The 12232-nt window shown below is 47.4% G+C and overlaps 1 protein-coding gene across 3 annotated transcripts in view; it reads right to left on the minus strand.

Annotated features, from left to right (window-relative positions):
• The window catches only part of UBR2 (ubiquitin protein ligase E3 component n-recognin 2), a 1804160-nt gene that overhangs the window by 232549 nt on the left and 1559379 nt on the right, over positions 1-12232 (minus strand). For all 3 annotated transcript variants that reach the window (XM_086927821.1, XM_086927820.1, XM_086927822.1), the window contains one exon: positions 3641-3755. In XM_086927821.1, the coding sequence (XP_086783947.1) occupies positions 3641-3755 (115 nt within the window). The remainder of the gene's footprint in view (positions 1-3640; positions 3756-12232) is intronic.

Here is a 12232-nt window from a genome sequence, read left to right on the forward strand (position 1 = left end):
ATACACAGGCCCAAGACTCAAAGTACACACAGTAACAACAAGATGACTTTGCAGCCAAATGCTTGCTTTTATGGAAAAAAGAGTACTTTAATATGATCACACAAAGCACAGAATCAACAAACTAAATAATACCTACAGCCTGTTAAGATCAGGATGCTAATGCTGTTTCGTGCAGAATCCCTCTGTCCCACCTAGTTGACTTGGTTATTCCCCATTCTATACTAAAGGTAACTCTCAAATGCAGCACTCGCTAGTCCTCACACAACAAATTATATGTGTTGCCTTGAGAGTCAATGCAAGCAGTGTTTAGGTGCTAAGATCGTACAAGACCCCAGCATGCCCGACAGCTTTGAACTGTCTGACTTGCCCCGATGGAAGCCTGCAATCCCAGGAGGACCAAGGTGCTCCTTCGGGAGCTCTAGTCTCCTGACGCTGAGGGCCCTCAACCTCTTGTGGTCTTTCCGTGTCCTTGGAGGGCCCATGTCAGTTCCTCCTGACTTATCAAACCAGCACTATTTCCTGACTGATAGTGGCCCCACTCCCCTAGTCATACGGGCTGGAGGTCGCTGACCTCAGCCCGTGCAAAGGCAATGGTCTTTTCTTCACAGTGGCCCCCTGACATGAAGGTCTACATCAGTGACTGATCGCACTGATTGGTAGCCCCTTTCCTGCTCACACAGGGTATTTGACTTTGGTGCTCAGAAAGGAGACTTCAGGGTGGCCCCTTTGGTCGACTTTGTCAAGATCAGTTGGGCAGCCTGCAATGCTGTAACAGTTCTGCCCCGACTAGGCATCTCCCACTTCGCTCAGCAGGAGCCAATTGTCAGAATTCATTCTGAGCCTCGCTCCATCCAGCTGTTCTCCTCCTCACAGGGTCCACAAATCTTGACAGTCAGGCAGAAAGATGGTGATCTAGGCTCGGGCAATTGGCCTAGGCATCACAAATGGTGGCCCCCTTACCCAGCTGGGAGTCTAGTAGCCCATAGTCTCTAGTTCTGGTTCCAGAAGCTAGAAGTCTTGCTGATCTTCCATGGCCTGTATCAATGTAATTGTGTTATGATCACATTACCCCCATCCTAATGGAACTCAACTGGCTGCGATTGCCGGCCCACTCCATCTTCAAAATCAACTGCATCATTTACTAAGTCATCACGACCAGCAACCCTGCGTATTTTACAGACAAGCTTATCATCTCTGGTGGGTCTAGGCACACCCGCAGATGGGACACCATCAGACTGCAGTCTAAAAAGTGTAAAAAAAAAAGAAAAAACAAGAGAGCAGGCCATTTCCATCTATGTACTCAGGATCTGGAACAACGTCCCTGGATCCATCAGTCCCGCTCCAAGGCAGCTCCAATTTCAGAAAGAGTTGAAGACTCAACTATTTAAAGAACACTACATCACAAATGCATTAACCATTCACGACCGACCTATCGCTCCCATCCCTTGCTGACTTTATGCTCGTCTCTGTGTAGAGTTCGAGCATAAAGGCGAAGTTCGCTTAAAAGAAATATCAAATACTTACATACATACAATGTAAATGTCCCTCAAGAATGATCATTTGTAGGAAGGAAATCTGGGAGATGGATCAAAAGGAGTCTCATCATCTTCTTTGATCCCATTAGAGTGAATGGAAGTAAACTCAGAGGGGGAATCTGGAGTTGTGTCAGATGCCAGAAGATAAAGGAGCTGATTGCATGAGGGTTTGACCCTCTTCTGGCAAGAACATCACTAGAGACACAGACTGCTATATGGTAAGAGGAAAATGGCTGAACTAAAAGAGAACATGAGCATGTTGGCGAGTCTGTAGATTAGATATGTAGGCAGTGAAAGAGGCTAATTCAATTCAAGTAGCAGCTGCTCCTGATCCGAAGCACCAGACTTGTCTGCCAAACCATATACCTTCTCAGAGAAGGGGGCAGGCTGTGGGACAATCTGAATGATAGAGTTCAAATAAAATAAAATTATAGAACTGATTGAGGTGCCAAAGGTCCTGTGGCATAGGATTGTTCTTAAGAATCGAGTATGAACTACTGTCCTTTCAAGATCTGGAATGAGTACAAGGAGGGTGGTATTTCGAAGTTCCGTTTTAAATACTGGTCTCTTGTTGGAGCAAGTTATTGACTGGGACCAGTGCCTCTGTGATTGTGCTTTTTAAGCTTTGCTGGCCTCTTGCTTCAGAAAGAAGTGAGAATGCACCTGAACAGGAGAAGGCAGGACTCTTTCACTTCCGCCTATGACAAAGCTTCTTGGTGGCCGGCTCAGCAATATCTCAGTAGATTTTTGCACTGAGAGGAAGCAAGGCTCAACATGGAATGTGATAGGCATGGAAGAACGGATGTTGGGGTAGAGGCAGCACAGAAGTAGTCAGGAGTAGAATATGCTGTGACATACAAAGACTGTGACAGAGAATACCCAGGTTAGGAGATAGTTTATGATTTCCATGTCACCAGACCAAACTGAAACGGGATTCTCGGACTCAAGTCTTAAAGCAAGACAAACTTGATCACTCATTACAACAAGTCAGCAACATTCCATTCAGAATGAGAGAATGGTTACATCCCACTTGAAGTCAAAGACATTTGCACCAAGACAGGGAAAGGGGACTTAACCTGCGGCAATTGGCATTTTTTCCATGGACCTTTACAATCAGACTTAGCTAGAACAGATTGACAAGTAATGGAGTACAAATGGTTATACAATCAAGCATAATCACCCTCGCAGAAAACTTGCAATATCTGCATAGTGCTACTAAGGGTGGCATCCACACAATAATGATGAAACTCTGAGTGCTTCATGACCTCACTGCTGAAATGTTCTCATGGTACAGAGCAAGGGTTCCAGAACTACCGTACAGAACTCAACTCCTTTGCTTAATGAAGAAATTGAATGTCTTTTGCTTGCTTGCCTGTTTGTCCTATAGGGAGCTCATACAGATGATAACACAAAGCACATGAATGCACCAAATGTGAAGTCACATCCCTTACTTCATTTACAAACATTGTACTATCCATTTACACCTTAAAAAATAAAGTGCCTTATTCATAACCATGTTGGAATCTATGCATTTAACACTAAAAAAGGGTTGTAGTCAACAGGTCTGATGCGTTTCATCTCTGGGTTTGAGTGATATCAAAGACAAACCTTCACCCAAGGTGTCAGTAGATGAGGAACACAGCCACTATGGTCTACAAATGCGGCCCATGAGGTAAAACAACCTCCTCCTTCTACAAACTAAGCTATGATTATTAGAGCTTTCTACAGCTAACATCCATTATGGAGAATGCAAATTAAATGCTTTCTGCCAAACTTGTAAGAAATGAATAAGGCTGTAAAAAAAGGGATTTAAGATTAACAAACCATTACCAACATAAGAAAAATAGTTGTCATTGCAAGCAGTTACAAAATCCTGCATCCTCTCATGCCTCTCCTAAAGGGCCTACGTCCCATGCCTAGTGAGTGAATAGTTTATTAGCAGATGGCAAGTCAAACTTTTAAGAAGTTTTACCTCAGATATTAGGGAATGATCTAGCCCATGTGCCCACGTGTCTAATTTTTGATTTAAGTAGGCTTCTTTAGTTGGTGCAACCTTACAAACATGTCATAAATTGACTTAGTAGGAAAGAAGTTTTTATAGTTACCTTTTTATTAAACTGGTCATAATGGTGCTGTTTTCTTGAAAAAGGCATACAAGGTTTGTCGGAAGTGAAAGATAGCTACATAAATACTCAAATTGGTTTGCTCCACTTGCTGCAACTGCAGAAACAAATATATTATAGCTTAGTTTAAAAAATCAGCTTATAAATCTGGCTAATATTTAAATAGTACATTCCTAGTTTACACAAAACAGTCCATTCCTAAATTCACTGGTGTTCATTTATTTTTAAGGAAAATTGACCATTTGAAAAAAACATTTCTTACACAAAGTACTAAATAACAAACAATGAGTAACTTTTTCACTAGTTGTATGTATGTAAAGTTTAGACAAATGGCAATGTCAAGTTAAGTGCAGGTAAATATTACAGAACCATCTAAGCAAAAGCATGTTTGACTACATTATGCTTATTCTGTGTGCATGTGTACAGCCCAGATACCCGCAACTTCCATTACTCAGCCTGATCTCTCACCCATCAGTCATGCTACAGAAATAAGTATTCGGTACTACGAATTGGTTAAGCAATGTAAAGGAACTAGAAATAAAACCCTAAGACCTTCAGATTGCCCTGAGTAGAAGATCAAAGCCTATGTGAATGCATCAAGAACACACACCTTCATAACCCAATGAGTGATTTGAACCAGGTGTCCTGCTTGCAAAATCAAAAAGTCAAACAAAGTACATTATTTAAAGATTTAGGTGGCCCCGAATTGAGAAAATACCAGTTGATTCCAGCTGTATTCACAAGGGGCATTATTGTTTCCACCTTGTTTGATACACTGTTAGATCTATCATGATACACAAAAGCTATATACCACAAGTGGGACCAGTCGAAAACATTTGATAACTGATCAACTGCAATGTATGCCTGTTGGGACGGAAATTTACCTCACATGGTGATAGACGTGTACTACTGCGCAGTCTTCCAGCTGCAGTGATATCCTTGTTAACAATTTTTGGTCTTGAACGAACATGGATCATGCATTTGCACTCTGACCTGCCCTGTCTCATCAACTGCAGCCTGCTGAGACCCGGAGGGGCACCCAAAGCACTACCCTCAAGTGGTGGAAGGATACTGCCTTCACCGGGAGTTTAGTAGTACAAGCACAGTAGTGGTAGCATATCATGTTTTTTTAGCTTTTAGTGACCAGTAGAGTGAAGGGCTTTTTTAACCTGTCATAGGAGTGGCGTCCCTATCCCACTCCGGTAATGTTTTTGCGGCTGTGTGGTTAACTCACCCCTGGAATACATTGGATTGTGTCAGGTGCTAGAATGTATGTGTCCCAGTGGAAAGGAAGAATAAATCAGAAGATAGCACATGTGTTTGCATGCGCACGCTTGGACAGGTGTGCCTGTGAGGAAGTATCATCCGAAGATAACGCGGCTGGTTGTGTGCACGTTGGGATACATGAATGCCTCTGAGAAGGAACCGTGCATGAGGAAATAGCGCACATGGTTATGTGTTTGCGCAAAGCTATATGTGGGCCTGCACGCTGGTATCTCATGTGGAAGTCTGCATGTGGTATTGCGTGAATGTGTTGGGATGTATGTATACCTGTGTGAGGGTATGGTACATTGGAGGCAGCGCATGTGTGTGTTCATGCACAAAGTGGTGTGTGAATGTGTGTGTCTGTTTTCAATGGACACAACACGTGGAAGACACAGGGTCTCATTTTGGGAGGATCAGGGTTTTCTTGAGGAGCAGGGAGAGGTAGAGGTTTCCCCTGACAGATTTGTGGGATTGCTACATTCCTGAGAGTGGGTGTAAATAACATTCGAGGAAGGTGCACATCAAAAGGGCTCCTTGATTCTGAAAAGTAGTCACTGGTAGAAGGGGGTTTGGGCACATCTGAGGAGGGAGATGGGAGGCAGATACAAGCATCGTAAAGAGTAGGGCTGGGGCCATTGGATAACCTTTTCATACACATCAGAGGCCGGCATCTTGGTATGAATCTTTAGTCACTCCCATGGCCTGTGTTTGTGGCTATCAAGATTTGAGACTGTCCTGCTATGATAGATTACTCTCAGGAGGAAGAACACAACAAAGGAGTGAGCACTTAAAAGACACAGATCTCTCCAGCAGTTAAATAATATAACATAAGGCAGCCAAATATTGGTTCAAGGCCCTATGACTGTCGCAAAGTTCACAGATTTTCTACACTCGAGATTCTCTGAATCCTACAACTTGGAGGGGTCGACCACTTTGTCCTCCAACTATGATAGTTATACCTGTTTGAACTGTTCTTGTTGGGGTGACAGATGTTTCAGGGAAAGCAGTATGGGGAGATTAGTTGGGGTAATGTCCATGTGTTTTTGTTCTTTGTTAAGTTCTTTTTCACACTAGACACAATATACTCATGCTATGCACTCATCAGCCAGGGTATAGAGAGGAGCCACTATTCTCCGCCTACAGTTCTTGTACACACAAAACCACAGGCTTTTACATCCAGCAGCCCCTACCCCTTCAAAAATACCCCCAATGGCACCACTTTGTAATGACCTGGAGTCCTTGCGTGTCCTATCCTGGAACTTTAATGGGCTCCTAGATAAAGTGAAGCGTGCAGCGGTCGTGAAATTCGCACAGCACTCCGCCTAAGGCATCCTCATGTTACAGGAAACGCAACTACTAGGTAATCAAAGCTCATTCTTAGCTCAGTAGGGATATGACCGGGTTTACAATGCAAGCTGTGAAGTAGTGTGGCTCACTGGTTAGAGGGGGCAGACTCGAGAGCAGAGGACGGCCCGGGACCAGGGTTCGATTCCCGACGCGGCAGGTTTCTGGACCAGGGTCAGCGGACTCGATAATTCTCTCGCCTCGGTGCCCACTCTGATCAGCGATCACACTCGGCAACTCTGGGCACTAGCTTGCCTCATCTTCACTAACGGCCCCACCAGACCGCCGGGGATGCCTGGTCTCACCCTGGAGATACCCATTAAGGGACCATCTCTCAGGGAAAGCCAGGAAGGGTTTCGCAGCGGTCGAAGCGCGGAGGTACCCCTTCGGGAGTGATTCCTGCGCTATATAAGCACACAATTAATTAATTAATTAAGCTTCACCCGAGGTTCCATGGGAGTGGCCATTCTTCTCTGACGTTCCCTTCCCTTCACAGTCACTCGAGCTGTACAAGACCCTTAGGGACACTATCTAGCGCTTACAGGGACGATGGGAGGACACACTCTGAATCTTATTGCGAGCTATATGCTGCTGACACACCTTGAGATATCCCTTCGGGAGCTCACAGCCCTGCTTTCATCTCTCCCTCAATGAGTAACAGTGATTGGTGGAGACTTCAATGCAATTATTGATCCGTCTAGTGATGTCGCCGGTGTCCCCTCCAGCAGTGGACGCTCCGGGTTAGGCGACTCAGACTGGGCCTGGCAGCTTGGGTGCTGTGGTGTCTGGAGGACTTTGAACCCTCGGCTTCGCTACTACACTCACACATCAGCAGCACACCACACCACACCCACGTGTGGTGGCAAATATCCAAACACTAGCCTGAGGAATCTCCAACCACTCGCCCCTACTCCTTTGCCTGGGGAGCCCCAGCGGTGGGCTTTGCCCAATCTGGCGGCTCAATGCCTGGTTTCTTCAAAACTAAGCTTGCAAAAAGGCCCTGAGAGAAGAAATTAAGCTCTATTTTCGACATAACGAAGGGACTGTAGGATCACTAAGCATGCTATGGGAGCCTGGAAAGGCCACTATACGAGGCTCCACCAAGGGATACATTAAAGCGATGTATCGTGCCCGGGAGGAACATCTCTCGTGCCAGGAATCCCACGCTCTCTGGTTGGAGTGTCCTACGGACGCCCCAGATGGTGACACCAAATCTAACCAGCTTGAGCTCATACGCAAAGAGATTCGCCATATCTCCCTAGAATTGGCAAAGCAGATGTGGAAACCCTCCATGGCCCATATCTATGGATAGAAATGGGAATCTTCGATACTGGGTAGCATCCCGCACCTTAGTCAACCCAATAATTCCCGAATTCATGGATGCAAAGGGATGCATTTAGAGGAAGCCAGAGGTCATAGCCCAAACATTTGCAACATATTATACAAATCTCTATTCCGAGACCCAGACCCTAGAGGCAGGGAGAAGCTTCGTTTCCTGCGAGATGTTCCGCTCCTGCGGTTGTCAGAGACCGATGTCCAGATGCTGTATGAACCCATCTCACAAGTAGAAATTGATCAGGACATATCGGCGATAGCAGCGGGTAAAACTCCTGGCCCCAATGGCTATCTGGCAGAATACTATGGGGAATCAGTAAAAGGAGGAGATTTCTCATGAGACATCGATTTTGCCACAATCGTGGTCATACCTAAAATGCACCCGCCCTCCACTACCTGCATGGACTATCGTCCGATCTCGCTTATTAATACAGAAGTGAAAATGTATGCTACAATCCTTGCTATGCGCTTCAAACAGTCCTGACCACCAGGATAAATGCGAATTCTTGCGCCGCCGCGGAAAAAGGCACTGCCTCAGGCGCCTGCATGTGGCGCTGGCACATCGACATCTTCTGTTACCCTATCTGGCCTTGCTTCTTAAAGATTTCGAAAAGGCCTTTGATATGGTGGGCTGGAGTTAAATGGAGGAGGTGCTCCTCCAGACGGGTTTTCAGCTCATACTTCAGCGGGCTGATACAGTATTGTATTCTAGTCCAACAGCCCGAGTTTTGATCGATGGGGTTCTCTCACGAGGCTTTTGATTCGGCGTAGCTTTTGGAGCTAGCAATACAGCCATTAGCTCGACATATTAGGAGCAACACCCAAGTCCAGGGATGCTGCTGGAGTACTTCTCATGAAGAGCATAGCGCCCTTTACGCGGACGATGTCCTCTTGTTCATGACAGATCCCGCTCATACAGGCCCCGGTGCCTTCAGATCTTCGAACGCTTTGGGGAAGTGTTGAGGTTGAGAATTAATCTGAACAAATGGGTTTGGTCCCTCTGCACTCCTCAAGGGAATGTATAGACTGTCAATCGAGCATTCCTGTATGCCGTCTCAGTTTCCTATATTTGGGAATCTGGGTGGCGTTGCTTCCGGACTTAACTTGGCCCATCAACCGGAATCCACTAATAAAGAAGTCCAAAGATGATATACGGAAATGGTAAACTCTCCCCCTGACCCGCTGGGGAAACTGCCCTGTACAAAATTATTATATTACTGCCTTTTTTGTATGTACTGCAAAATCTCCAACTTCACCTCCCACGTCGATGGTTTGGTTCCCTAGATAAACTAATAACATCGTTCCTCTGGGGCAATTCTAGACTTAGAGTAGCGCTGGCCCAATGTCAGAGAGCTCCATATGATGGAGGAATGGGAATGACCAACCTCTTCCTTTATTCCTTGCTTGTCTCCTGGTAATCAATGACTTGTTCTCAGGGAGTGGTCAGACCCGGCCTACCAGCAAGAGTTAGAGAGCTTAAGATTCCCAAGTATCTAGGCAATGCTTTACGGAACGCCAATACCTCAAAATATTCCACCTGTGAAGAGGACAGTCCTCCTAGCTTGGCGATCAGTGTTGCGTTATATCAGGTGGGATACTAAACACATGCTCCAAACTCCACTTTGGCGGGGTACATGGATGGGGGAGATGGGGATAGAGGGGTTCCAAAAGTGAGACCTTATCAGCATGTCACAGATAGGGGATGTTTGGGCGGCAGGACAGATTTGTACCTTATAAGACCAGCAGGGCTTGTACTCCCTTAACACCACTCAGTTTTATAAATACCTACAGTTCCGGCATGCAATCACCCCGCTCCTCCCGATAGGTACTGTGCTCCCCGAATTCAGCCCCTTGGAGGCCAAAATCCTCCTGGGTGCCTTGGGGAAGGGGTGAAGGGTGTCCCAGATATATCGATTCCTGGTTAACAATTCCCCCAATACATTATATCAGTTGCGGTTCTGGTGGAAGGGATGGTTGGGCCCACTGAAAGAGTCAGTCTGGCATGACCCCCGAATGATTACCATTTCAGCTAGATTGATCCAGCTTTATTACCTCCACTGTGCATAACTTACACCGACTAGACTCCACCGGGCGGGGTACCTGCAAAACCCTGGGTGTCCACGTTGGGCAGGCACACCTGCAGACCTCTATCATATGACATGGTCATGTGAGGTCATACAGACATACTGGGAAGGGGTCATTGGGGATATGAGCGAGGTCCTGGGATGGGATGTCCCGCTGGCTCCCAGAATACCGCTAACGCTGATTATGGAAGGAATGATGCGGTACTGGAGCAGATAAGGCTTTCCTGGGCACTGCCTTAATGGTGGCAAAAAGGGACACAGCAGCAAGGTAGAAAAACCCCACCTCATCCTCAATCTCCAGTGTGAGAAGTTTGTCTGATAAATGATGCTCACTAGTTCTAGTGATCACCTTGTATCAGTCCAAACAACCCTTATGGTGATTGGTTGTAAGTCAACCTTATAGACCAGCTATCCTAATGGTAGCATGGACAAAGCAGTCTTAGGCTAAACTCTTTTGGCATGTGAAGCCAGCTGTTTTACCACATAAAACCCCTTGAATACCAAATGAAAGGACACCACACAGGTAATTATGAAAATAAACAAGATATTTATTAACTAACAAACACCTCTGAACTCTTTATGAGATCAGAGGGCTAAGCACATGACAAGACTCTTCGGAAAAATACGTTAAGTTGCACGAGTTACAATATTGCCCTAGGGGCGCTACAAACCATATACTAAACAAGTGGTATAAAGAAGTCGATAGAAGGAATGGAGCTGTCCCGAGGCTGTAGGATCGCTGGGACTACGCTATCCTAACTTTAGGTAAGTAATAGAAGGCCCACGGAAGGCGTGTGCAGAGTGTGAACTCAACACGCGAGATGCTTAACAATGTCTATGGACAGTATAGTTCAAGAAAAAGGTGAGTACGGACAATCCTGACTAGTTAGGACTAAAACGACTGTGAATCTGGACACTAGCAGGGCCGGACTGGGAACCAAAACCGGCCCTGGCAAAGTGCTCGGCCGGCCCCCCCTCTCCACCACGGGGGTTGGGGGGCCGTCAAGCTCTTTGCCGGGGCTGGTTTTCGGTCGATTTTGTTACAGGGCCAATTTTGCAGCTATGCTGCAAAAACGGCCCTGCAACAAAAACGGCCCCCAGGGACCCAAAACCGGCCCCCACCCTTGCGGCGCACCGGGGGATTGCCCGGTGCCCGCAACGGCCAGTCCGGGCCTGGACACTAGGAGAGTCAATCTACCCTTTAGCACCAAAATGCTCTTGTTACCTCACCCACAGGCTGCGGGTGCATAGGTGCGAAGTCGTGTCGGGTTTCTGCGTTGAAGTCTAAGGAGCCTTGAAGAAAGATGCTGCAGGCGACCAGGAGGAAGATGTCCGGTGCGACCCAAGGGTGGATCGAGGAAGAAGAGGACTTGAAAGCAGAGGGGACAGTGTTCAAAGTCACTAGCCAGTGACTGGAGTGGAACCAGGAAGGAACCAGAGGCTGTCGTCGCGATCAGGTGAAGAGTGGACGCTTGACTCTGCAGCCACGTGGACCACTTGGTGTCTTCGACGACCAGGATGGAGGCACGAGCTGTCCCACGCAGGCTCTCGCTGTCGGCGGTGTCGGATCCGGATTTGGAGTCAACAGGCCTTGGCAAAGGCAACCCGCGCGGTGAGTGGAAAAGACGTCTAGTGCGGACCAGGAGGGTCCGGGATGCCTCTCTTTTGGAAGGAAGCAAGGGCCAGTCTGGAGCAACCAGACCAGCGGTGTTGATGTCGTGGATCGTCGTCTAGGAGGTCACGGGCCAGCCGGCAAGTGACCAGACGACGCGTCGAGCAGCAGACAGGCAGAAGGGCCCCACGCAGATCCCGTGGATGCTGGAGGGCTGGTCTTCGGTGCAGGAGCTGCTCGGGGCTGGGGCTTCTCAGTCCCCAAAGCACTTGGTCGAGGATACCTCAGAAGTCGTGCTGGAAGCGAAGTGCAGTTTCTCCAAGATGGCCGGTCCCACGTGTCTCGTCGCACCCACGGATCTCAGCTGTGCTGCAGATGTAGGTAGAGGTCGGAGAGGTCTGGGGATCTGGGTCTCGTCGGGCTCTGAAGTCTGGATCCTCGAGGGAAGACAACAAAGTGAAGCCGCTGGACGCTGATGGTGCCTGCTTGTGCAGGGTGGACACTCCTTGCCCACAAGGGAGATTTCTTCAGTCTTCTGTAGAAGAATGTCGAAGTCCAGTTTTTCTTCTTGCAGAATTTCAGTTCAGGATTAATCTAACTTGGAATGGGACCAGCTCCTACCTTTATCCTGCTAAAGGGGGCTGTACTATCACTAGGTCCCTCCTATGGGTGGGACCAGGAAGGGGGGTGGTTACACCCCCTATCCTTTGTCCAGTTTCGCGCCAGAGCTGGGGCTGGAGTGCCCCAGCAACTGGTTTGAACTGGTGTATGCGCAGAGGCACCTTGTGTGCCCCAGGCAGGTCTCATTCCTTTCAGGCCTGTCCTACCTAATACACAAAATCCTGTCTGGGGTGGTGCTAGCACCTCCCAAGGCAGGAAACCCTTTGTCCAAGCCTCCCTCGCTGGAAGGACTCCCAGCAGCAGGAGGTCAGA

This window comes from Lissotriton vulgaris, chromosome 6 (assembly GCF_964263255.1).
Source record: "Lissotriton vulgaris chromosome 6, aLisVul1.2, whole genome shotgun sequence".
Lineage (NCBI taxonomy): Eukaryota > Metazoa > Chordata > Amphibia > Caudata > Salamandridae > Lissotriton > Lissotriton vulgaris.